The 23,160-nt window shown below is 36.1% G+C and overlaps 1 protein-coding gene across 1 annotated transcript in view; it reads right to left on the minus strand.

Moving 5' to 3' along the window:
- Positions 1-4,447: 4,447 nt before the first annotated feature.
- RPS6KA3 (ribosomal protein S6 kinase, 90kDa, polypeptide 3) overlaps positions 4,448-23,160 on the minus strand; it is a 116,620-nt gene continuing 97,907 nt past the window's right edge. The window contains exons 11-19 of the mRNA XM_012651678.1: positions 22,646-22,791; positions 20,555-20,680; positions 17,406-17,495; positions 15,308-15,466; positions 12,579-12,740; positions 11,495-11,571; positions 10,897-11,014; positions 5,828-5,968; positions 4,448-5,248 (exon numbers count right to left, since the gene is read on the minus strand). Of these exons, the coding sequence (XP_012507132.1) occupies positions 5,126-5,248; positions 5,828-5,968; positions 10,897-11,014; positions 11,495-11,571; positions 12,579-12,740; positions 15,308-15,466; positions 17,406-17,495; positions 20,555-20,680; positions 22,646-22,791 (1,142 nt within the window). The 3' untranslated portion in view covers positions 4,448-5,125. The remainder of the gene's footprint in view (positions 5,249-5,827; positions 5,969-10,896; positions 11,015-11,494; positions 11,572-12,578; positions 12,741-15,307; positions 15,467-17,405; positions 17,496-20,554; positions 20,681-22,645; positions 22,792-23,160) is intronic.

Here is a 23,160-nt window from a genome sequence, read left to right on the forward strand (position 1 = left end):
ACAGGAATACAAGCAATATTGTTCCAGGATTATTCATGGATACATCTGAAAGAGCTTAGATTATACATTAATAGCATGATTCGAAAACTTCCCAGATTAGACTCTTAATTAAAACGATTTAAAGTATTCAGTGATATTTGATCCTTTACAAGCATTTCATAATTATGGCAGCAGTGCCAAGCATCTGATGTGATTTAACCACCAATAAAAGGTACAATACGTAAGAACTCATGATATGGTACCTTGGGCTTCTGGCATGCCTTACTAGAGAGAAACTAGTATAAAGTAAGATCATATATAACAGTAGAAAAATATTTGTGATTTTTTTCTTTTTTAAAAACTGTTTGTAGATACCCACCCCATTCCCACCCATGGCCAAAAATGTAAAATAATTACATCCCTTAGGTGTATACTTTCCCTTTTGTTTAGGGCAACAGTTAAGATAAACTAATACATGTATATAATTTTAAGAGTTAAAAACTCATCACCCATAATCATTAAGAATGCTAAGGAATGGCAATACCTTGAAGCTTTTTTTTTTAAATTAAAAAACAAAGCTTTAGATGGTAAACTACACTTACAGAAACACAAACCAAAATCCTTATCCTTATGCCCTTGCTTTGTATTTAAAAGTTCTATTTCAAATACTTGTTTTAAAAACTCAGTATACAGTTCATTCAGTACTATAGTGATAATAGGAGTAAAGATGTTCACTTCCATTAGATATTGAACTAATCTACTTAGAGAGGACTATTATAGCGACTCTCTTCTCATATACGTTTACATATACTGTATTCATGGTATGTGCTCTACAGAGGTTTTCTTGAGGTCTGCACCTCTGAACTTAAATCTCTAAATTTTCCTTTCCACTAATCTCTATTCAAAATGTCATATACTTTGCTAGTTGCTCTGGGAGAAGTCACGGACATTTAAACAGCTTATCATGCAGTTCAAGGTTATATGGCAAAATAATGAGGAAAGTGCCTTAAGAGGTAGGAAGTAGGCTCTCATCCCAACCCTTGGTATGCCCTGTTATGAACAGTTAAAAGACTGGAATCAAAGTGGTAAATGTGAGACTGATAGTAATACCAGGCTTAAGAAAATTAAGTTGACTTAGTTACTAGAATTCTTTGAGAACACTCAGTCACATTGGAACCAGTTACAAGTCATTTGATCACACAGAATACAGCAGTGTCAAAAATACATAAAGCACACTGTAGATACAAATTCTTCTTGGCCATCCATATTTGGGTATTATCATTCTGTAGATTCTTCATTGGAAAAAGTGGTTAAGTGTGGCTCTGTAGAATACCACAGTCCCAAGAAAGTGAATTTCATTCCTTCATTAATTGGTCTCCACCAATGGTCACTTGGGGAGACCAGCAAAATGTAAGCAACCTGGGGTTGAAAAGAGGACTATTTTCATTAACTGACATAAAAATACTAAGTTAAGTCAACTTATCTGTGAATTAAATAAGGCTCAAAGTATATATCCAGTTTAAAGTTAGTCACATGGAGTTGGGCCTTTCAGAGGGACAGAGCTCTAGGACTAGATTGGAACCTCCTGGTTTAAGCACCGAGGTCAGCCATGGAATCCATAGTATTTGTTAATCAGAGAAAATAGACTCTTTCTGAACCTTTACATCCCTGATCTATCTGTCCTAATGCCCTAAGTCTCAAATGTTCAATACCATCATAAGGTAGAATTTTCTCTATAAAATACAGTAAAGCAAGTTGAAAAATTTTAGGTCATTTATAAAGGCCAGGAAGTAGAGATCATCAAAGCCATGTTGAGATGTCTATTACTGGCCTCCGTGGTGATTAAGCACATCTGTTCCGAGTCCCCCAAATCTTGAATGCTTTTGTGCTAACTCTCATCCCAGGCTGGGCCTACCCCAGTCCTTTTCCTATCAAACACATTCTGCCTTCTCCTGAAGCCTTTGCACCCACCTACTCTGTTCAAATCTTTCCTGGGCTGAGGGTGCAGGCCACAGCTAACTGGACACCCCACCTTCCATGATGTCCCCTGGCCCCAATAGCAGCCATTTCTTAAAACTAGATGGGAAATGATTGACCCAAACCCGCTCTTTGGAGCGCACTGCATGTGAAATATGGAAACTCTACCACGCACACACACCACTCTCTCTCCAGACACTCACAAGTGACTTTTCCCACACACCAGCCTCACAGCATCTTGACTTTGTGCCTTGTCAAAATTATTACATTTTTCAACTTTTGGGGTTGCTTGTGAATAAATGCATCCATATCAAATCTACTAAAGTCAAGGGTCTACTGTACTTAGAAGACATCTCTATAAACCAGAGGAGCTGAAATGATTTATAAAAAACAAAAATAAAAAAGGGCAAAAAACTTACCTTAACATTGTCACTCGAACGGGAAGATATAAAACACGTGGTAGTGTAATTCATACTTTCCAGTATGTGCTTGGCAATGTTAAATTCAATATATCATTTTGGATATTATTTTGGATTATAAACTAAGAGGAGGCCTGATAGTTTAGTTCCTTCTTTCACAGTGAAATATCTTTAAGACTGGATTGACACCTCTTACTTAGGAGAAGCCCCAGTAACTGGCAGCACTAACTGGTGAAAGGCAGAAGCCCTCAGAGGTCTCAACACCACAGTTGTAGAGGCCTGAAGAACTGGACTTTGAGAGGTTAATCCAGCACAAGCACTACATTTAGAGCACGTTGTTGGCCAAGCTTGTCCACTGTATGTTGAAAGCAATGAGAACACTAGGATTACAGATGAAATTACGATCATAAACTGCTTTTTAGGTAGCATGCCTTCGGTTTTGTGAATATATAACTTGCTCTTCTCCAACAAAACTGGCAGCGTGACTAGGCAAAGAAGGCAATTATGTTTGAAAGAAAGAAACTTGGCATTATATGCCAGTAGAGGACTGCCCTAAGAAATATGTAGTTTTTGAACTAAGCTACTGCTCAGGTGATAATATGAAGGAAAGGCAGCACGGTGTTATGAGGAAAAAAAAAAAACCTAAATGAGGAGAAGTTAAGGATTCTAGAGTTTGATTTGGGTCTTGAGTTCTTTACATGCAATATGAGAAAGTTGGACCAGGTAATTTATAAGGATTTATATGTTTACTTCTAGTTCCAAAGACTATGATGGACAATACACTTATGCAATATGGAGTAGCATAAGTGTCAAAAATCTGAAAATAATTCTTTTTTTCTGCTCAGAGTTACATTACATTTTAAAAGTGACAAGAATTGGGGATGCCCATGCTTTGAAACACTGAAAAGAGGAGGAAAAAAAAGCTTTCTTTCCAGGCAACGGAAAGCAACTTTTAGTAGTATCTATATACTCAAGAACTTTAAAAAACTTTCTCTATCTAGATCTTCTGATATCCCTTCTATATATTTTTCATTTAGAAGATAAACTTACGTTTGATTTCTATGCAATAAACATTTTGTGTCACTTGGGCAAAAGGAATGTTATAGATTTCCCCTTTCTCTTTAATTGCATAGAGCAGAAATTAAGGAATGACATGTGGCTTTCAAGACATTTAGATAAATCACACTTTCTTGGCTTCATACTCATAGGGGAAAATTTTTCTGGCAGGAAAAAAGATTTCTGATATAAATGGCTTAGTACATGACTAACAAAGATGTGTTTGGGCACATTCTTGATGAGGTAAGTTAAATCACTTTTTCCTTGCTCACATGTCTTTTATATTACATATTGACGTATGCTAGATAGCTTGGCAAAGATATAGATAATAATGGGTACAGAAGTTTCTTTCATCAAATAAAATTGGGGAAACTACCAAATTAGATGTAGATAATGAATACTGCAATCTAAGCAGACCCAGTGGCCATTATGAAAACTGATCATTTCTGAAGTCAAAGGAAGTACTGTATGGCTATAAATCATGAGGGATTCAGAAAACACTCAATGCTAAATGTTCACTTAGCCTACCTTAGCTATGATTTCAGGTTAGAACAGATATTGTTTGAGCAAGAATGTTTTATTCCCTAGAATAAGAACTTTTAAATCCAATTTCATATAGAGGCCTGTGGCCTTTATTACATTCAAATTAGTGTTTAATATAGAATATCTATTTAAACATGAAATATCCAATAGGACTTCAACTACCTGTTGCTAAGTTTTCCTTCACCAATCTCTTTACCATGACTCTTAAAGGCCTTTGATGTATATTAGCAAAATCACAAATGATATGCCAAATACTAAGTATGGATGTAAGATTGAAAGTGCAAGGACTACTACTTCCTTAATTCAGGAAAAAAGAACCCTAAGGAGTTGCAAAGTATATGGAGTAACTTCGTAGGTGTATTCTTGATTTCACGCCACACACGTATCACTTTCTTTATCATAAGAGCTCTCTAGGTTAGTCTGACAGAGCACCTGACTTTAAGAAACAAATGAACGAACCAGCGAAACAGACATGGGGAAAGATATGTACATTTTGAAAGAATTACATTCAACAGCTGTTCCACAATCTGGTCATTTTTAGGGCTGTCCAACAATACTGTTAATCCAGGTGAACTATTTAACCAGATTTAATAGTCAATTGATTAATAATAATAGATTCCAAGTTAAACAAGGCATGTATACATTAAAGAAAGCAGTACAGAAATGTACTGTATATGAACTGTTTACAAAAACATACAAAATGTTGGATGGCACAAGGGATACAGTGCTAATATAAACGGATTGTTTAAGCTAAGTGCTTAACATAAACTGTCCATCCCTATAACTAACAAAGAATATTTAAGGGACATGAAATATTTCCTATAAAAATAATGCTATATGGTGTAGAGTACTTTATTCAGTGTATTTTTAGGTGGTATTCATATGTTCATTATTTTTCTTGTTGATTCAGTGAATATATCTTCATCATGTTTCCATTTTCATTTCATCCGAAGCTCCAGGAAAATCTAACTTGCTAACAATCATTTAAAGCGAGAAGAGACGAAAGCAGGAGCAGCAGCAGGAGCAGCAGCATTATGGGTACCAGCTGGGACAGTGTGTGCTTGCAGGTGTCTCTCAGATATGTGCTACCTGTCACCAGAACTTGTGCTATCAGCTTACACCATGGTACCAAATATCTCACTGAGGTCACTTCACAGGGCTGTAGAGGTGATTTTTTTAATACCTCTCCGCTGAGCAAGAGTAGAGCGGCCTACTGGTTCCAAAACTGGTGACTGATTACGGTTTAAAGCAGAGTATGTAGCTGCCATGGCACCCTGAAAAAAGGAAAGAAAGGTGGTAACAAAAATGACAATGGATAGTAATATGTACACAGATATGAAATGAAGGTTTTTTTCCCAGATGAAAATGTATATAGATTTTATTAGGTTCACAATGAAAATCACCACCACACTGGTCAAACTCTCTGATTTAACTAAACTGGAGAGGCCAACATGGGAAGTTGAAATTATGCATGAGAGAGGTCAGGGATAGGCTCATAAGAAGCAGTCCTCGCTTTTCTCAGGATTATTCAACGTTTTTTTCCCTTACACTTCTTTAATACGAGAGGCAGCAAGGCACACTCTTTAAGTTAGGAAATCATAAGCTTATCTGTCCTTATTGATAGTGAATACCTACTTATGTAGACTGAGAGAAATTCAAAAGTTCCTCTTAAACTAGTTTTATTACTGATATTTTGACATGTCTTGGTTTTTTCTAAGTCACCCACTCTAAGAGAATCCCACACCAGAACTGGATGCAGGCTGAAGGGGAAAGGTGCTGGGGGCACGGAGAGGGTTTCTTGGAGCCTCTCTTGGAGGATGTGCAGAAAATAGTGACTGAATGGGGCCACTCACCTTTACCAGATGCGGTGCGTCCTGTCTGTTTAGTTGGTATTGCGGCAGTTGGTCCCAGTGGACAATCCAAGGATGTCTGAGCACGAGAGCAGCAGTCAGTCTCTGATGAGGGTCTACATGAAGCATCTTTGAGACCAGGTCCTGCCACGGGAAGAATAATAATAAAACAAGCTTAAACTTTTTATTTTTTGCTTCTTTTCCTATGGTACTTGATAATGGTGAGCATTCTTCCTTAGCTTCCATGATGCTTTTTTCCTGTAGCAGCTCTTTGGGCTCAAAGTGATTTGGTCTACATGACAGTTTGGACCAAAAAAATACCCCAGTCTGTTTTCTCACTCTTGAGTAACAGTAATTTCAGTGTATTACAAAATATCAATTTACCACATTTTATGTATCTTTAAGTACTGTGGCTCTTTTTTCCTCTGGTTTTCCGAGTTTCCTATATTTCTGTAGGTTTAAGTAATGTTCAGATTTTAAGATTTTTTTGTGCTGCTGATAAGACTGAAAAGCAGAACATAAATGTCCAAAAATGGGAATTTAATTGGAGGGCTCTAAATGCCCCCCAAAAAGATTATAGAGTTCTTTTTATTTTTTTCTACTTTACAAGCAACTTATGGGCATTACTGAAAACTCAGAAAATACAGAGAAGTAACAGCACATGAAGAACACCCATAATTCCACTCTTCTAGAGACAATCACTATTAATACTATCTATCCAAATGCCTTTCCTATGCATGGAATATAGATGCACACAATCGCTATGGGGTTTTACACTCTTCAAAATGATAACACAATTGTCATTTATTTTATTTTAAATTTTTAATTATTAATAGGGTACATAATGGTTGTATATATTTATGGGGCAGAACTGTCATTTATAAAAGCCATCTACCATTTGTGTAATTTTTCACTCAAAATACATCTATGAATATGCATTAAAGGCCAGGCATTCTGCTAGGCATTGGGTAGTTAGCAGAACACAACAGAAATTGAACTCTGGCCTCATGAAGCTTTCAGGCCAGTGAGGAAGAGAAAAAGAATCAATCACAAAGCAAGTAAGAAGTTCTTTGACAGGATGAACAAATACCAGGTGCAGCTAGAGGAACATAAAGAGACACCTGACCTGAACTGGGTGGGGTGGCTTAAAAGTGACTTCTTAAGAGGAATTTGAGACCTGAAGGAGAAGCAGGAGTTAGATTAGAGAAGGGAAAGGGAAAACAGCATTTTAGGTACAGTAGACAGAAGAGAGTGCATTTGGAGGAAGCCCTCAGGTGTGAGAGAAGATGTCACAGTTAAGGAACCGACAGGAGTGCAACGTGGCTGCAGCATTAATTTATTGTCAAGGAGAATGCAGCAGCGGATAAAGTGGGAGAGGTGAGAAGGAACCAGACCAGGAAGGCCCTTGTAAGCCATATTAGCAAATGTGGACTTATTCTGAAGGCAATAAAGCATTTAACACATCAACTGCCATGTGAGTTAACTCACGCTAGTTTTGAGCCTGGGGCCTCGTGAAGCATATGTAACTCACATGTCTCTTCACCTTGGGACCTGCGTGAACTATTTTTCAAGTTGCATATAACTCATGCAGAGAAAACAATAAAAAATAACACATTTTGTGTTAAATTAGAAAAGATCATTTTATTTTCAAAGGTTTTATTCTATTTTAGTAATAAAACACCATGGCGCCAAGCAAAAAACCTTTTTTTTCTAGTGTGGCAGTCAATGTGTTAAAGTAAGGGAGCGATGTGATCAAGTAGAGAGATCACACCCACTAAGTGTAGAGGAAAATGGATTTGTGGGGACAAGCCTGGAGACTCCAATTTGGAGACAGGTGAAAGATGACAGTTTCAGGGAGGGGTATAAAAGATAGTGAGAAATGCATGGAATTGAGGCATTTAGGAGAAAGAACTGACAGAATCTGGTGGTTGACTAGATACTGGGAATTGGGGTGATGTTGTTCCAAGTACTCCTCTGCTATTAGACATTTACAGTTTCTTATTTTTAGTTATCATTAACAGCTAAGAACAGGAATAAGCTACTGAACAGAACTAGAAGTTAAAAAGCTAAAAAAATTAGGAAGCTCCCCTTTAAAATTCTGAAAATGGGCAAAAGTGCTTAAAATGCATAAAAAGTTGTAAAACTTCCCAGAGCTATGACAAAACTCTGTTATCATTTTAATCAAATCTGTGTGTTAACCAATGCACTTTTGGCAAAGTCACTTGGAACTACTTCTCCTTCTACAGCTATTCCTTTAATGGTGGTGCTCCCCCAAACTCCTTCCTTAGCTCTCTTACCCCTCTGCTCAGATAATCTCATTCATACTCACGACTTTGGCTACTATGGATGATAACAACTCTTCAAGCTTCACCCCAGACTTCTCACCTAAAATCTATACCTATATAGCCAGTTGCCTAATGGACATACATCTCCTAATTATATCGCTTAAGCATTTCAAATTTATAACGTCCAAATCTGCAACCACTGCTCCTTCCAAAACTACTTTTGTATTCTACATCTCTCTAAAGGACACCACCCCATGCCCATTTGCCCGAGGTAGAAATAGGGACTGCTTGCTTGATACCTGCTTCTCTTTCATTTCTTTCCTTTTTTTTTTTTTTTTTTTTTTTGAGACAGAGTCTTGCTCTGTTGCCCAGGCTAGAGTGCCGTGGTGTCAGCCTAGCTCACAGCAACCTCAAACTCCTAGGCTCAAGCGATCCTTCTGCCTCAGCCTCCCGAGTAGCTGGGACTACAGGCATGCGCCACCATGCTGGGCTAATTTTTATATATATATATATTTAGTTGTCCAGATCATTTCTTTCTATTTTTTTTAGTAGAGATGGGGTCTTGCTCTTGCTCAGGCTGGTCTCGAACTCCTGAACTTGAGCGATCTACCCACCTCGGCCTCCCAGAGTGCTAGGATTATAGGCGTGAGTCACCACGCCCGGCCTCTCTTTCATTTCTTATGTCTAATAAACCACTAAGTCTATTCTGCCTCCTAAATTTCTCTTCCATTTGGCTCAAATTCCATTACAACTGCTCTAGTTTAGGTTCTTATCATTCCTGACCTGAAATATTGCAAAACCTTACAAGTAATGTTCCTAGTATTAGGTCAGTGAGGACCGAATGAAACAATGTAAAAGTGTTAGCACAGTCCTTGGCACGTAAAAGCTCAGAAAATGGCAGCTATGGTCCTGTTCTTCTCAAAGCTACATTTGACATGTATGGCCCACATGACCAATAACATTCACATGTGTAACTTGCTCTTTAGGGGACACACCCAGATTGATAGAGCCCTCCCTTCCATTTTGTGGCTAGTCCTGGTATTACATCATGCTTGTAATCACAAGTCGTAACTGTACATATTAGCAAAAGTTGCCATTAACAACATGGAATTTACAAGACAGGCTGTGAACTGGATGTAATTTTTTGTGCTCTATTTGTATCTCTATCCTCATTCATCCCTTTCTCTCTCACCAAAAAAAGCATACTGGGATGCAAGTGAATGAGAATAAAATTATAATCTCAACTTGCTTTAACTTATTAAAAAAACAAGTAATGTATAAGCTGTGATAGTTTATTATTAGTAACTTTACTTAATATACCTTATAACTGGTCATTACTAAGTTTATGGCAGACTCTACTGATGAGAATCACTGTTCCATGGAGTATACTTTCAAAAGGAAAGTCTGAGCACTGCACTGCTTAATGTTTTAACAGTTCCACAATACCCAGAGTAAGCCCACAATCCTGAGCGTGAGCCACAAAGCCTTTCACAATCTGGGTTCATCAGCTAACCTTTCCTGTGCACCCTGCACTAGTCACATGGAAGGACCCGCCTAGAGGCATTCTGCTACTCTCATGCTATCATCACTACCTATATACATGTGCTGCTCCCTCAGCTTGCGATGAACTACATCCTTCTGCTGCCAAAATCTGCCTGGCAAACTCCTTCACTGCTTCTGGAAAGCTGTGAGCTTCCTGAGATCAGGAATTCTATGTTTGTCACATCTTTAATCTCTAGGGCCTTCATGTATTAAGTATATTGTGGGTGCTCAATAAGGGAAGTACAAAGGAAGCAGGTACCCAGAAAAATGAATTATCTGGTTTAAGAAATTTTATTATTAGAAAAAGGTAAGGACTAACATTTCATTCTAAATGCAGTTATAAAACCAAATGTTATCTACACAGACATTAAACTGGTCAGCTGAAGCTTCATGCTTTATGCCAATAGAATCTATGTACATTTTTGATGTGTTCTACTTACTTACATAATCACTTCAACTAAGCTTCCACCCCTAAGAAAAATCAGGAAGCATTTTTACTAATATGTATCTTCTTTATCTCCTTTATGTTTTTCTTATTTTGAAGTGGAAAACTGTACTTTTTTTTAAAAAAAGAATTTTCTATGAATAAAGTGAAAGTAGAGCAGAGTTGGAAAGCAAGTCAGTGCTATTCAGGGGATGGCAGATCTTCCAGTGAGAAGGGCTCTTCAAACTGATTTCAAGCAGATGCTATAAAACTATGCCACTGTTTATTGTGAAAAAGATGAGATCCCTTTCTTTATAACATGAATCAAAAATAGAACATGGTGTAATTATTCTAGAGAATGAGGGTTTTGAAATCAGATAATTTAGTTTGAAACACCCACATGTACCTGGTGTGTTACCATGGACAAGTTCATACTGAAATTCTGGGCCTTGGTTTCTTTCTGTGAAATGGGGATACTACCACCTATTTCACGGGGTGTTATGAGGATTACGTGAGCTAATTTAGGTAAAGTGCAGTGTGAGGCACACAATAGACAGACAAATCATGAAGACTATCACTATTATTATTCGTCATGTTCATCAGTAAGAAATAGCTTTAGATGCAGATAGATAATAAGGCCAAACCAATGTCATCTGGGAAAGAAACAAAATAATTGGTCTATTTTCGAGTTCAAGTTATTTGGTAACATCACTTCAACATACTAATTTTTAAACAAAGGTTTCTAACTGATGGTATTTCTTCTCATTATGAATTATGAAAAATTATTTTCTCAAAAGCTAGTAACTGGAAGCCATTCTTACCTTTGCTGTGTCTGAAACAGAATTCCAGTAACCACCACTGAGTGAGAATTTTCCACTACCTATTCGTGCCAATATTTCCTCCGGTGTATCATCAGGACCATTTGCAAATGGAGTGTAACTAATTTATAATAAAATTAAAATGTTAGTGTAATCTTTATATTTATTGACAGTGTCCAAAAGTACTCTGAGTAATTTAGTTTATGTAATGCTTTATTCAAATCTACCAAAGAGGAAAAAAAATCAATAAAATGAAGTTCCATAAAGCACCAGGTCAAGGTTTAGGTTATAAAACATTAGACTTAATATACAATAATATAAATATTTTAACATATGACACATTATAAAGTATTAAAAACTAGTGTATTTTTTGACATAATGAGAGTATAAAAAAGGTATGGAAAAAATCAATTTAAGACTTCAAGATATTAATAACTGGTACATTATTAAAAAATCAGTAATGATATAGCTATAAATGTGGAATACAGGATTGTACATATTAGACAGATGAGAAAACATAGAAAGATATGACAACATATGGATTAAGAAAAATACCTAGATTAAGCAAAATAAATGCTTAGAACACACGGTACATACTCACCCGGTAAGCATTGTATAGAGAAGGACACCGAGACTCCATATATCACAAGCAGCATCATAGCCTTGTCGCTTCAAAACCTAGAAAAAGTGAAAAATTAGTATTACCACACCATTGTCTTTTATACATATTTGGATAGGCTGTGAACTGAATTCTATCTCTCAAATCAAATGCCTATAATCAAATGCCAACAGAATATGATTAACAAATAAGGCAATATATTAATCTTATTCTAGAACATTCTACTACTAATTCACATATATAAAAATTTAATTTTGGTATTCAAATGAACACTTATTGAGTACTGTAGGCACACAGGAGACTATAAAACAAAATGAAGTTTCTTATTTTAATGAATTTATATTTTGCATGGGGCTACAGAAATGGTTACAAAAAACAATGTTTTTAAGAACACGCATAACCTAGCACAAATGATATAGTGCAAGATAGTACTTTTATGTATAATTTGATTCACTCAAGCATTTAATAATAACCAAGTATTATCAAGCATCAGCTATGATAGATACAAAAATCCCTAATTTCCTTAAAAAAATCAGGAGCTGGCAGGGGAAATAAACATAGAAATAGTTAACAATTCAACATAAGTATTGTAACAAAATCATGTCTGAAGTGCTATGGGTATAAAAATGAGGAAGCAATTTATTCTTGACATGGGGAGAGAGGGAAGGATAGAGGCTGGCTCACTTGTACTGGACCTATAAGTAAGAGTTTAGTAGGCAAATGGAGGAGGTGGGGGAGGGTAGAGGACATTCAAAGGGCAGAGGCAAGAGAGCACAGCAGGCTTAGTGATAGGCAAGAAGTTCAGTGTGGCCAGAACTTAAGGTACGGAATACTAGAGAGATTGAAGGGCTTTTATGATATCTCGTTAAGTAATTTAGATTCTTCTCCTGTAGGCAATCAGATGTCATTGAAGCATTAAACAGGAAAATAAAGGGCAGGCATTTTATCCTAATTATTTGTTCAGTAAGTCTTCAATTAAATCACGTTATAAACTATTTTATATTAAACATAGCAAATGAGTTTTTAAACATACTGAAATGCTGCAAGTAAACTCTCTCACACTTACCTCTGGTGCAACAAAATTTGCAGTATAACAAGGAGTCATGAGAAGACCGTTTTCTGCTCTCAGCTGTTTTGCAAAGCCGAAATCACAAATTCGAATAGATTCTGGATTACCAGATTCATCCACATAAAGAATGTTGCTAGGTTTCAAGTCTCTGTGAACCACCTAATTGAAATACAAATTATAAGAGTTAACATTAACAATACATTTCCATTACCGAAAGTTCTTTATTCACAAACTGTCAAGCAATGTACTTAACAAGATGATGAGTGCTGACCTGAAGTTATCCCAACATTATAAAATGCTGGTAATGTAAAGTGTAATTCTCTAACATAGACCTGGAGCAAGGAGGAGGAAGAAAGAACAGTATTTACCTTCCTCCTCTTTGTCCAAATGAGTAATAGGTTTAAGGAGAAATGCAAAGAGCAATAACCTCTCCCTTCAGGTTATCCACTCATCTAACAATATTTATTGAGTGCCTATCATGTGCCAGTGTATTATATAACAAGGTGAGGATACTGTGATGATCAAGACCCATAAGATCCTGGTCTTTCCATGCTAGGAGCTTACACAGTAGTCAGGAAGGCAGAGAATGGACAGGTTAAGAGATGAAGCAAAACTAGGGAGGTCAATTTAAATAGTGTGGTCAGGGAGGATCTCCAGAGGAGGTAACATCTGATCCAAGAGTGAAGAACAGAATGAAGAAGCCATAAGAACAGTGTGGAAAAGTCATTCTAAGTAGAGGGAATAGCATGTACAAGGCATACACACAACAAATAAGAGTTGACAGACTAAATGGAACAGACATGGCATTTAGGAATAAAAAGGAAAAATTAAATCTGGACTTTGTTTCAGGTATCGCCTATTTGATATACAAGCGAAGATGTCACACACACAAAAAGATACCTTTTTAAAACAGTTTTATATTATTTTCCTCCTTTAATGACCTACTTGAATATAGTAGTCCCCCCTTATCTGTGGAGGATATGTTCCAACACCCCCAGTGAATGCCTGAAACTGAGGATAGTACCGAATTCTATATACACTATGTTTTTCCCTATACATACCAATGGTTTGATTTATAAATTAGGTACAGTAAGAGATTAACAATGACTAATAGTAAATTAGAATAATAAAAGTTATGTCAGTGTGGTCTCTCTCTCGCTCTCAAAATACCATAATATTTTCAGACCATGGTTGACTGTGGGTAACTGAAACCACAGAAAGCGAAACTGCAGATAAGGGGGGACTATTAAACTTCTTTTATCATAAGCTTCTCTAACCCTCGTTTTTAGACTTGAGTGTTTTCTTCCATCACCAAAGTCTAAGTCTATAGTCCAATCAATCAAGTTATAGTTCCTAACATCCAGCACATTACTTCTCCATTATTTCTCCTAAAATAGTTTCCAAGACTATTTTAAGGACTAATTACTGATGAAGTATTGGGAAAAGAACATGGAAGACGACTGCATAAATTCTTCAGTGAATACTGAGTTCTACTAATTTCAAGGTACAATACACTAGGCAAATCTTGACAAGCCAGAAGTTAGGAAGCTCTAGCATTAACATATTCCCCTTTTAAAAAAATTTCTCTTTTTAATTTTTTTTCTTTCTTCTTACCAAGTTGTGATTTGACAGAATTAACACATTCTATTTGTTGGCTTTTAGGGGCAAAGACGAACTGAGAACAATGCACTGAAATTGAACTTAAGAAGTAATCTTTTGTATACATATCAAAACATCACATTGTATACCATAAATATATCTGATTTTTATTTGTCCACTAAAAGAAATTTTTAAAAAGAGGCAATCTTTTATTTTTTTTTTTTTGGCTTTCCATCCCTCTTTACTCCTCTGCTGTTCTCCTTTCTTCCTTGTCACCCCTCATTTTCTCCTTTCTCCTCTTTCCATCCCAGACTTCCCTTCTTTAAAAATATTAATTCTTTTGCTGTTTACTAAAAATCTGTATGCAGGAAGAAATGAAGAAAGCATCCACCCAGCCAGAAGCCAGATGACTACCTGGCCTCATTTGTTTTAAGGATTTCCTTTTACATGTGAATACAGGATTCCCTGGTTTTGCTTCTAACTTGAAGTGGGCCTGGTTTTCAAGGGTACAAGGTGACCTAGCAGAAATGATATTATGTTTTCCAGATCAGAAGATCTCACTCACTTTTTCTTGGAAAGCCTAAGAGTATGATATAAATAAGCTAGAATTTCAAGGTAGCACTTCAAGCTCAATGGGAGAAGTTTATGTAGAGGAGGACCAGTAGGATAATTAACACAATGACTGCCACACTACAAAATAAATTTTTTTCTTTGGGGCCATGGTATTTTATTATGAAAACAGGATAAAAATTTCAAAAACAAAGCAATCCTTTCTAATTTAATGAAAAATTCTTTATTTTTTATTGTTTTCTTTGCATGAGTTATATGCAACGCAATCCACATTTTTTAGAATTAAATTGTCAATATTAATTGTAACAATAAGAACATCAACAAGATTTTCACGAACCAACTGCAGGATTTTGCTTCACGAGGCCCCGGGCTCAAAACTAGCATGAGTTAATACAACTCACATGGCAGTCAATCTGTTAAGCTAATAGTAGTTACTCTCTATTACATGCATAAAGTAACTTCTACCTCTACCTTTGTAATTTTAGCTTAACCATTGAGAAAGAAAAAGAAAAAAGGTGTGCATACACACATATATATTAAATGTTAAAAAGACTTACCCCTTGTGCATGAAGATATTCAACAGTTTTGGTTATAGTGAACAGGACAGCACTGGCCTCTCGTTCAGAGAAAAACTTCTGTCTCAGAATTTTATCCAGCAATTCACCCCCTTTCATAAGTTCTGTTACTACATACACATATTTTCCATCATCATATACCTATAAAATTCAACATCAAAATGTAAAAACTTATTTGAAGCTTTACGTGTGCCCAAAACAAAGATTAGCATATTAAAGAGAAATTAAAATTCATTTTATGTTCATGAAAAAATTTTACTTGTTACAACCAATGGAGGATATTAAATTTTCAATTTTATACATGTAAGAATATTAAAATAGGGATTGATGGGATTGAATATCAGAAAAATATCCAGTAACTTCCTTCTGTGGAACTTAATTCAGAGCAATCCAAGTCATAGTATATGAAGAGGCATTGAACTTTTGCTCTTAGGATTCATTCCTCTTCTTGATCTTGTTTTTTTTTTTTTTAATCTATTGATGAAGGCAGGGACTGGCATGTTCCTGTGATCTTCCTGGAATTTCTGCAATGGCAGAACTTCTGTATACCCAGAATGAATTATTCTGGTTTTGATTAAATTGAAAGACAAGTTGTAGACAACAATTAAGTAGGAAAATTAAGGAGCAAAGAGAAATCCCATCCAAATACACAAAAGCATACTAGTGAACTCCTAATGTAGAAATAGAAAGCTCACTGATATTTTGGATTTGTACTCTGGGCAATCTCTAACTAAAATAATCTCTTTATTAAACTTCAGTCCTTTTTATTTTCCCCTCACCATAGAGTTACTGAAAACCTTTATTTAGCTCCATAAGAAGTACCAGGTACTATACAGGTATGTGCCAGGGCCCCAAATATGGAGAGAACAAGGTACCTATCCTCAAATTTTTTTACTGTAGAAGGGAGGAACAGACATAAATAAGAGTAAAAAAAGTGTTGTACATGCTGTACTAAAAGTCAGGAAAATTTTAGAGACTTTGGAATTTGAAATGAAGGAAGGAGCAAAGATGTAAAAAAAATAGTGACAGCTTAGGGAGCTTCCAAGGCAAGGCTCAGGAAGTATTTTCTATACTTCCTTTTTCATTTTTTTGGTTGTATTCTTGAAGATTATGTTACTTAAAGAGTCACTTAAACAGCTTCACATTTTAATGTGACTAAGTTAACATTCTCCATCTAACAATGAGCGGTCATAAATTAATCTGAGGAAACTGGAGTTTTGACAACACCCAGATATGGCCTTTGAACCTATGTGAGCATCCCTTGTGCATGAAGATATTCAACAGCAAGAGAGGACTTAACACTGCGTAGGGAGTTCACACCCTTTGCCAATACTCCGCTATAATAAAAGCCGGGAGACACACAGGTAGCAGGGTATCGTGACAGCCCAGGGAAAAGATATCTCACTTATCCTGGGGGTGGTGATGGGCAAGGCAGGGCTGGCTTCCCGGAGGAAGTAATGCCTTAGCAAAATCTTAGATGTGTGGTAGTTAGTCAGGCAAAGAAGAAGGGGAATGGTGTTCACAACTGAGGGAAGCGTAACTCAAAGAGTAGCATGAGAAAATGAGGCACACTCAAAAATTGTACATACTAGTGCACGAAGCATAAGGTGTGTGAGGAAGTGTGTGTGAAGAAGAAAACTACCACAGAGGAAGGCAGGGGCTTAAGGGGCTGGGGAGTATGAATTGTAGGCAGGGAAGTTACATGGGTAGATATGGGCGTTAGATCTCTCTGGCAGTAATGTGGAAAACAGTTTGGGGACTTTATGAAGGGTGAGACTAGTCAATCCTGAATATTAATTAATAATAATATTAATATTGAACATTTGGGTAAATGTTCAAATAAATACAGATACTAAAAGCAATAATGTCAAAAATACTTTTCTTCTTAAAGCAAAAGTAGAAAAATTAACTATTTAAACATTTTTCTTGATAAATGGAATTATGCTATATACATTGTTCTCAAATATAACTTTCAAACTTATTGTATTGAGTTGTCTACCATAGGATGTTTGAAAATACAGTATTCCAAATGTAAGTTAGACAACTGATTCAAATGATCCATGTCAAAGAATCTACTTACATCCTTTAGAGTAATAATGTTTGGATGCTGTCCATAACGAAGAAGAATTTCAATTTCTTCTGTTGGGTCTCTCTTGCTTTTATCAATAATCTAAAAGGCAGACATTTATCATAAAATTTCATCAACTATACAGTTATAAACCTTAATTATTTACAGCTAGAGATCTTAGGTATTACCATATGTATAATATATACTATATATACTGATAAGCTATTTATCAATCAGTTTTATTCAACTACCTGGCCAGACTGTTTGTTTAATTCGAGAGCCAGTCTTTTTTTTTCCTGAGACAGAGTCTTGCTTTGTTGCCCAGGCTAGAGTGCCGTGGCATCAGCTTAGCTCACAGCAACCTCAAACTCCTGTGCTCAAGCGATCTTCCTGCCTCAGCCTCCCTAGTAGCAGGGACTACAGACGTGTGCCACCATACCTGGCTAACTTTTTCTATTTTTAGTATAGACGGGGTCTCACTCTTGCTCGGGCTGGTCTCAAACTCCTGAGTGCTCGGGCTGGTCTCAAACTCCTGAGCTCAAGTGATCCTCCTGTGTCGGCCTCCCAGAGTGCTAAAATTACAGGTGCGAACCACCGCACCCAGCCAGAGCCAGTCTTGATATAGATGGCAAGGCTGTAAACTCTAATCCATGAGTCACATTCCCACCAGGTCTCTCCAATGTAAGTTTGTAGTAAGTTTAGGACTTAATAAATATTCAAAAGCCTTGAGAAAAGATACCAAGAATACAGTTAACATATCTTTTTTTCCATCCCTGCGTGTCTTAAACATTTGGGAACTCAGTCAACTTCTAACCCCTATCAATAGAGATAATTAAGAGCTAGATGTATCTATAACACCACCGCTAGCATCTGACTTCCTTTAATAAAATACTTCAATGGAATACCCCATTAGTCGCAAGCTACTTATAAAAATTAATTACCAGTTAAGTAGAACATGTTTATTTTGAAGCTAGGCAGAAAGCTACACAGAAAACCACACCAAGAATTTTACTTGGCTGGAATTAAGTTTAATTATTATAATAAAGCCCTTTAAAATACTAATGTAGCTTTCTAACCCTTTTATGTCAGCTGCTTCTTAAAGATATTTCTCTTAATGTTTTAATCTGTTAAAGTAATATTATATTAAAAAGACAAATTTTGTTTTCAATTCATTCAAAAGGTGGTCTGAAACAAATTTGTTGGCCTTTGTATATTCAATTTTAAAACAACTTAGTAATTAATGTATTGCAATAAATACCCAAACACTCTAGCAACCTAGGAAAGAGGTTAGAACTCTCAGTGTGAGCTCAATCTTCTATCTGAAATGGATTTACAGGTGATCCTTTAACAACATGGGTTTGAACTGCACAGGTCCACTTATACATGGACTTTCTTCCACCTCTGCCATCTCTGAGATAGCAAGACCAATCCCTCCTCTCCCTCCTTCTCCTCAGCCTAGTCAGTGTGAGGATGATGAGGATGAAGAACTTTATGATGATTCACTTCCACTTAATGAACAGTAAATATATGTTCTCTTCCTTATGATTTTCTTAATAACATTTTCTTTTCTCTAGCTTACTTTATTGTAAGAATACAGTATAAAATACATATAACATACAAAATATGTGTTAATTATGTTACCAGTAAGGTTTCTGGTCAACAGTAGGCTATTAGTAGTTAAGTGTTTGGGGAGTCAAAAGTTGTAAGTGGATTTGACTGCGTGGGGGTCAGTGACCCTAATCTCTGTGTTTTTCAACAGTTGACTGTAGTTGTAAAGCAGTTCTGTATTTGGAGAACAGGGAAAGACGAATATATAGGTGCTCACTGTAATCAACTGCAAATGACAGTGTGGAATTAGGCAAAAGGGTAATTTAGAGGATAGGTATATGGAATAGATATGCCAATTCTAGAGATGATCTGGAACTAGTCTTCTGAAAACCAGAACACACTGGGAGGTGTTATTTTTGACAACATTGATCTGTTAATCTGAGCCCAGCTTATATTATATCTATACTTGTGCTTGTGGACCTCAAATATGTGGTAATTTCGGTAGAATCCAGCTGTGTTGATATTGGTTTTATGGTTCTAATTTAAGTCATAAGAATCAACAAATAACCTTAAAGATATTCTCAAGGCTTTGGGTATACCGCTTCTGGTTCCTGTAATTCAAAGGGGGCTTCAGGACATTTCTGCTTTTTTTGATGTGTTTATGGAGGCAAGATACATCCTTAAACTGACCACCAAATACATTATTCCTTTTTTCTCCTTTTATGTAAGCAATTTGAAAATTTCTATGTATCCCAGATTTCAATAAGAGCAATGAATAGGAGAATACCAAATTAAATGTATTGCCATGGTTTATCCTTTTATCTAACAGAAAGCCTTATACACATTGATGACTTTTTAAAGCAATTACATCCAAGTATAGAATAGTGATAACAATTAATGTCACTCTCTCGCTAGCTAAACATGAGTTGCCCGTATTTATTAACTAGTTCTAAGGTTCAAGATAAGTTGAAACCTTTAAGATATTACTTGAATTGCTTGAGATTGGAGAGCATAGGTTTTTATTCCAAGGAGTGAAAAGGCAGAGACTTCAGTACAGTATTTGTTCACTTATAACTAAATGTTTGAAATTCAAACTTCATCACAGAGAGAGGTGCCTTGGTTTTGGCTTAGAAAAATCTGTCTTAGAATATCTGATGAAATTAAAACAGCTAATGCTAATAAATTTTATGATAGTAGTTTTTGTTTTTTTATTGGTTCCCAGATCCTTTTAGATGTGAAGAAAGGTATAAACATTTTTGCCAGAAAAAAGGTAAACACACAAATCTTGGCACACAATTTTGAGGAATTTTCTGACACCCTGATCATAAAATGGGGACTTTTGAGAGTAAAGGGGGTGCTTTAAAAATCATGTGAGGTGCAAACTGGTACTTCCCTGGACAAACTGGATATATAATCACCTTACCTTTAACCCACGGGGAAATCCATGGTTCCAGATTAAGATCTCTGAAGATAACTAGCCAGATATTTAAATTTACCTTAACTTTTTATAACAAAAGGCACTTTTACCAAAGAGAAGAATGTAATTTTTATCTGGTACTGACATGCATGAATAACAACTGTTCAAGCTGCATTTTAAATTTAAAAATATTTACCTTCACTGCAAACTCCATGTTTGTGGCTTTATGTATACATCTCTTGCAAACAGAGTAGGAGCCAACTCCAATATCTTCTTTTACTTCATACCCATCAGTAAACTGAATACTGTTCCTGTGCAACTGCTACAAACAAAATTAGAAACTGATGAAGAGTTCTGTAATGCCTTTAGTTCATTTCATAATAGGGGAATCTGTTACTCAGCATGCATTGTTGATGTTAACTATAAATATAAATTAATATCAGCAAGAATAAAAATGAGTCTTTATAGCACCTATTCTTCTATAAGTACATATTTTAGAAGTATTTGCAATAAAATGTGCACTAAGAAATATGCCTTTCAAAAAAGCTTATGTTAAAAAGATAAACTGAATATGTACAACAGAAAAAGCAGAGCTATTTGATAAAGAACCTATAACTTTGTGATTTAGCCCCCTTCCACTCCCCAACCAGCCATAGGTTTTTGAAGCACTTTTGCAAATGAGGAGAAATTGGAAACTCCTGGTATAGAAGGAAAAAATTTAGGATGATTCAGTATTAGAATATCTGGATTCTTGTCTCGGATGCACTACTTATAGGCCATGTAACTTTGAGCCTGTGTTTTCTCAGAGGGTAATGGTGAGGATTAAATAAAAACAATGCATACGTTGCAAGCAGTATCTGTTATCATTTTGGACTTTCAGTAGCCATGCCCTCCTTTCTTCACCCTCAAGTCACAGCTTTATATAACTTCTGCTAAAGAAGCTGTTCATGGGTTAGGGACTAATAACATGTGGTAGATGATGAACAGCAAATTACTGGTTCTATAAACAGGCTGAGGTAAGTTGTGTTGCCCCTGGCTATACTGATATGAGACCTCCATGCCTATGAGCTTGGAAGGGGATAAAACTTGAATTCTGTTATTAAGTTTGTAGTTTCTATGTTAAGTACAGAATTTATAATTTAAAAACCTGCCATACATTCATGTGCTTGCATAGTAAAAGGGACAGTCTTTTTCAACACGAACTTTATTTGAAAATCAGAGTTTAAATTGGTTTTCTAGAAAGTGGAAAGCAAGATGACTGACTCACGAAAAAAAAACTTTAGAGCAAAAGAAACTTAATCATCAAGCAAATTCAAGCACTAATGATACTCTAAAAACAATTCACTGCTTCAAAAAATATATCCAGTTCCCTCTATAATTACAAACATGAATTAAATTTATCTTTCTATGATATTAGTATGAGAAGAAAGGAATCCAGTGGTTTCTACTACTTGTGTTCCTCTAACAATATTTAATTTACTAGTCCAATCTCCTGTTACAAACATACTCCCACACCCTCCTAGAAACCTGCTTCTTCTATGGCCTTTACCTACTTTTTCTCCAACTCTGATGAAGAGATGGGATAAAGAGATAGGGGGCACCCTAAGGCAGTACCGATGACCATTTCTTCCTAATGACGAAAGGGGCTCCAGAAGAACAAGAACACAAAACTTGGAAAACTTAAGATTTGAGTTTATTTTTATTTCTTATATCTTTCTAAGGCAGAGGTTGCCACACTGTAAGCCTGTAAGCCAAATCTGTTTTTGTAAATAAAGTATTACTGGACACAGCCATGCCCATTTGTTTATGTATTATCTAAGGCTGCTTTTGTGCTGCAACAGCAGAGTTGAGTAATTGTGACAGAGATCATATAGCCCATAAAGCCTCAAATATTTATTATCTGACCCTTTACAGAGAGTCTGCTAACCCTTGTTCTAAGGCATCAAGGAACCAGGAGACCTCAATTCATCACAGATGACCTGAGAGAGGCAGGAGATGAAACAAACTAGGCATGATAAACATTTTGAGGCACAGGAAAGAAGAGAGACAAGACAGCGATGTTTGTCTCAACTCTCTTAGAATTCTATTTTCAAGTCACATAGGTATCCAGGATTTTGGTTCTTATAACCTTTTCAATGACATATGGAAGAAATTTCTAAGAGTAACATTAATGATATAAAATGTATTTTAAGCTGCTTGGAGTCAGCAGAAAAAAATCTAATTATTCACACAATAAGCTGTATCTTAAAAACATTTCAAATTTAAAAGTATTTAGACATCCACTCACCTGAACAATTGAATGTACACCAACTGTCTGCATAGCTTGGCTTTCATCATCTGAGGTAATAGCAACAAAACTAAACCCCCGAAAAAGCTGATGTGCATTAGCACTAGGTGGAATGCCAGGTGAATCTGAAAAGAATAAGAAGATTCCTTTGAAAGGTAATTAAGGAATAAATGTTGACATTATGACTTTTCTCACTTATTCTGGAATTCTACTTCTCCGGTACTCAGTATATACCTCTTGGCTGTTTAGGTTACTTCAGTGAGTCACTGTATCAGATCTGTCCTGATCACTCACTGCCACCACAACTCTAACATCCTAGTCCCTCAGAGCCTAGAAAATAGCTAATTCATTTGAAGAATATATTAAACCAATGAATTACTGGGATAATGGTATTTGAAATTAGCACCGTCCCAAAGAACTTCCTGGAATGACGGAAATTTTCTTTACCTGTGCTGTCTGATATGACGGCAGTAGCCACATACAACTATTGAGCATTTGAAATGTGCCTAGTGTGA

This window comes from Propithecus coquereli, unplaced genomic scaffold, assembly GCF_000956105.1.
Source record: "Propithecus coquereli isolate 6110/MARCELLA unplaced genomic scaffold, Pcoq_1.0 Scaffold362, whole genome shotgun sequence".
NCBI lineage: Eukaryota > Metazoa > Chordata > Mammalia > Primates > Indriidae > Propithecus > Propithecus coquereli.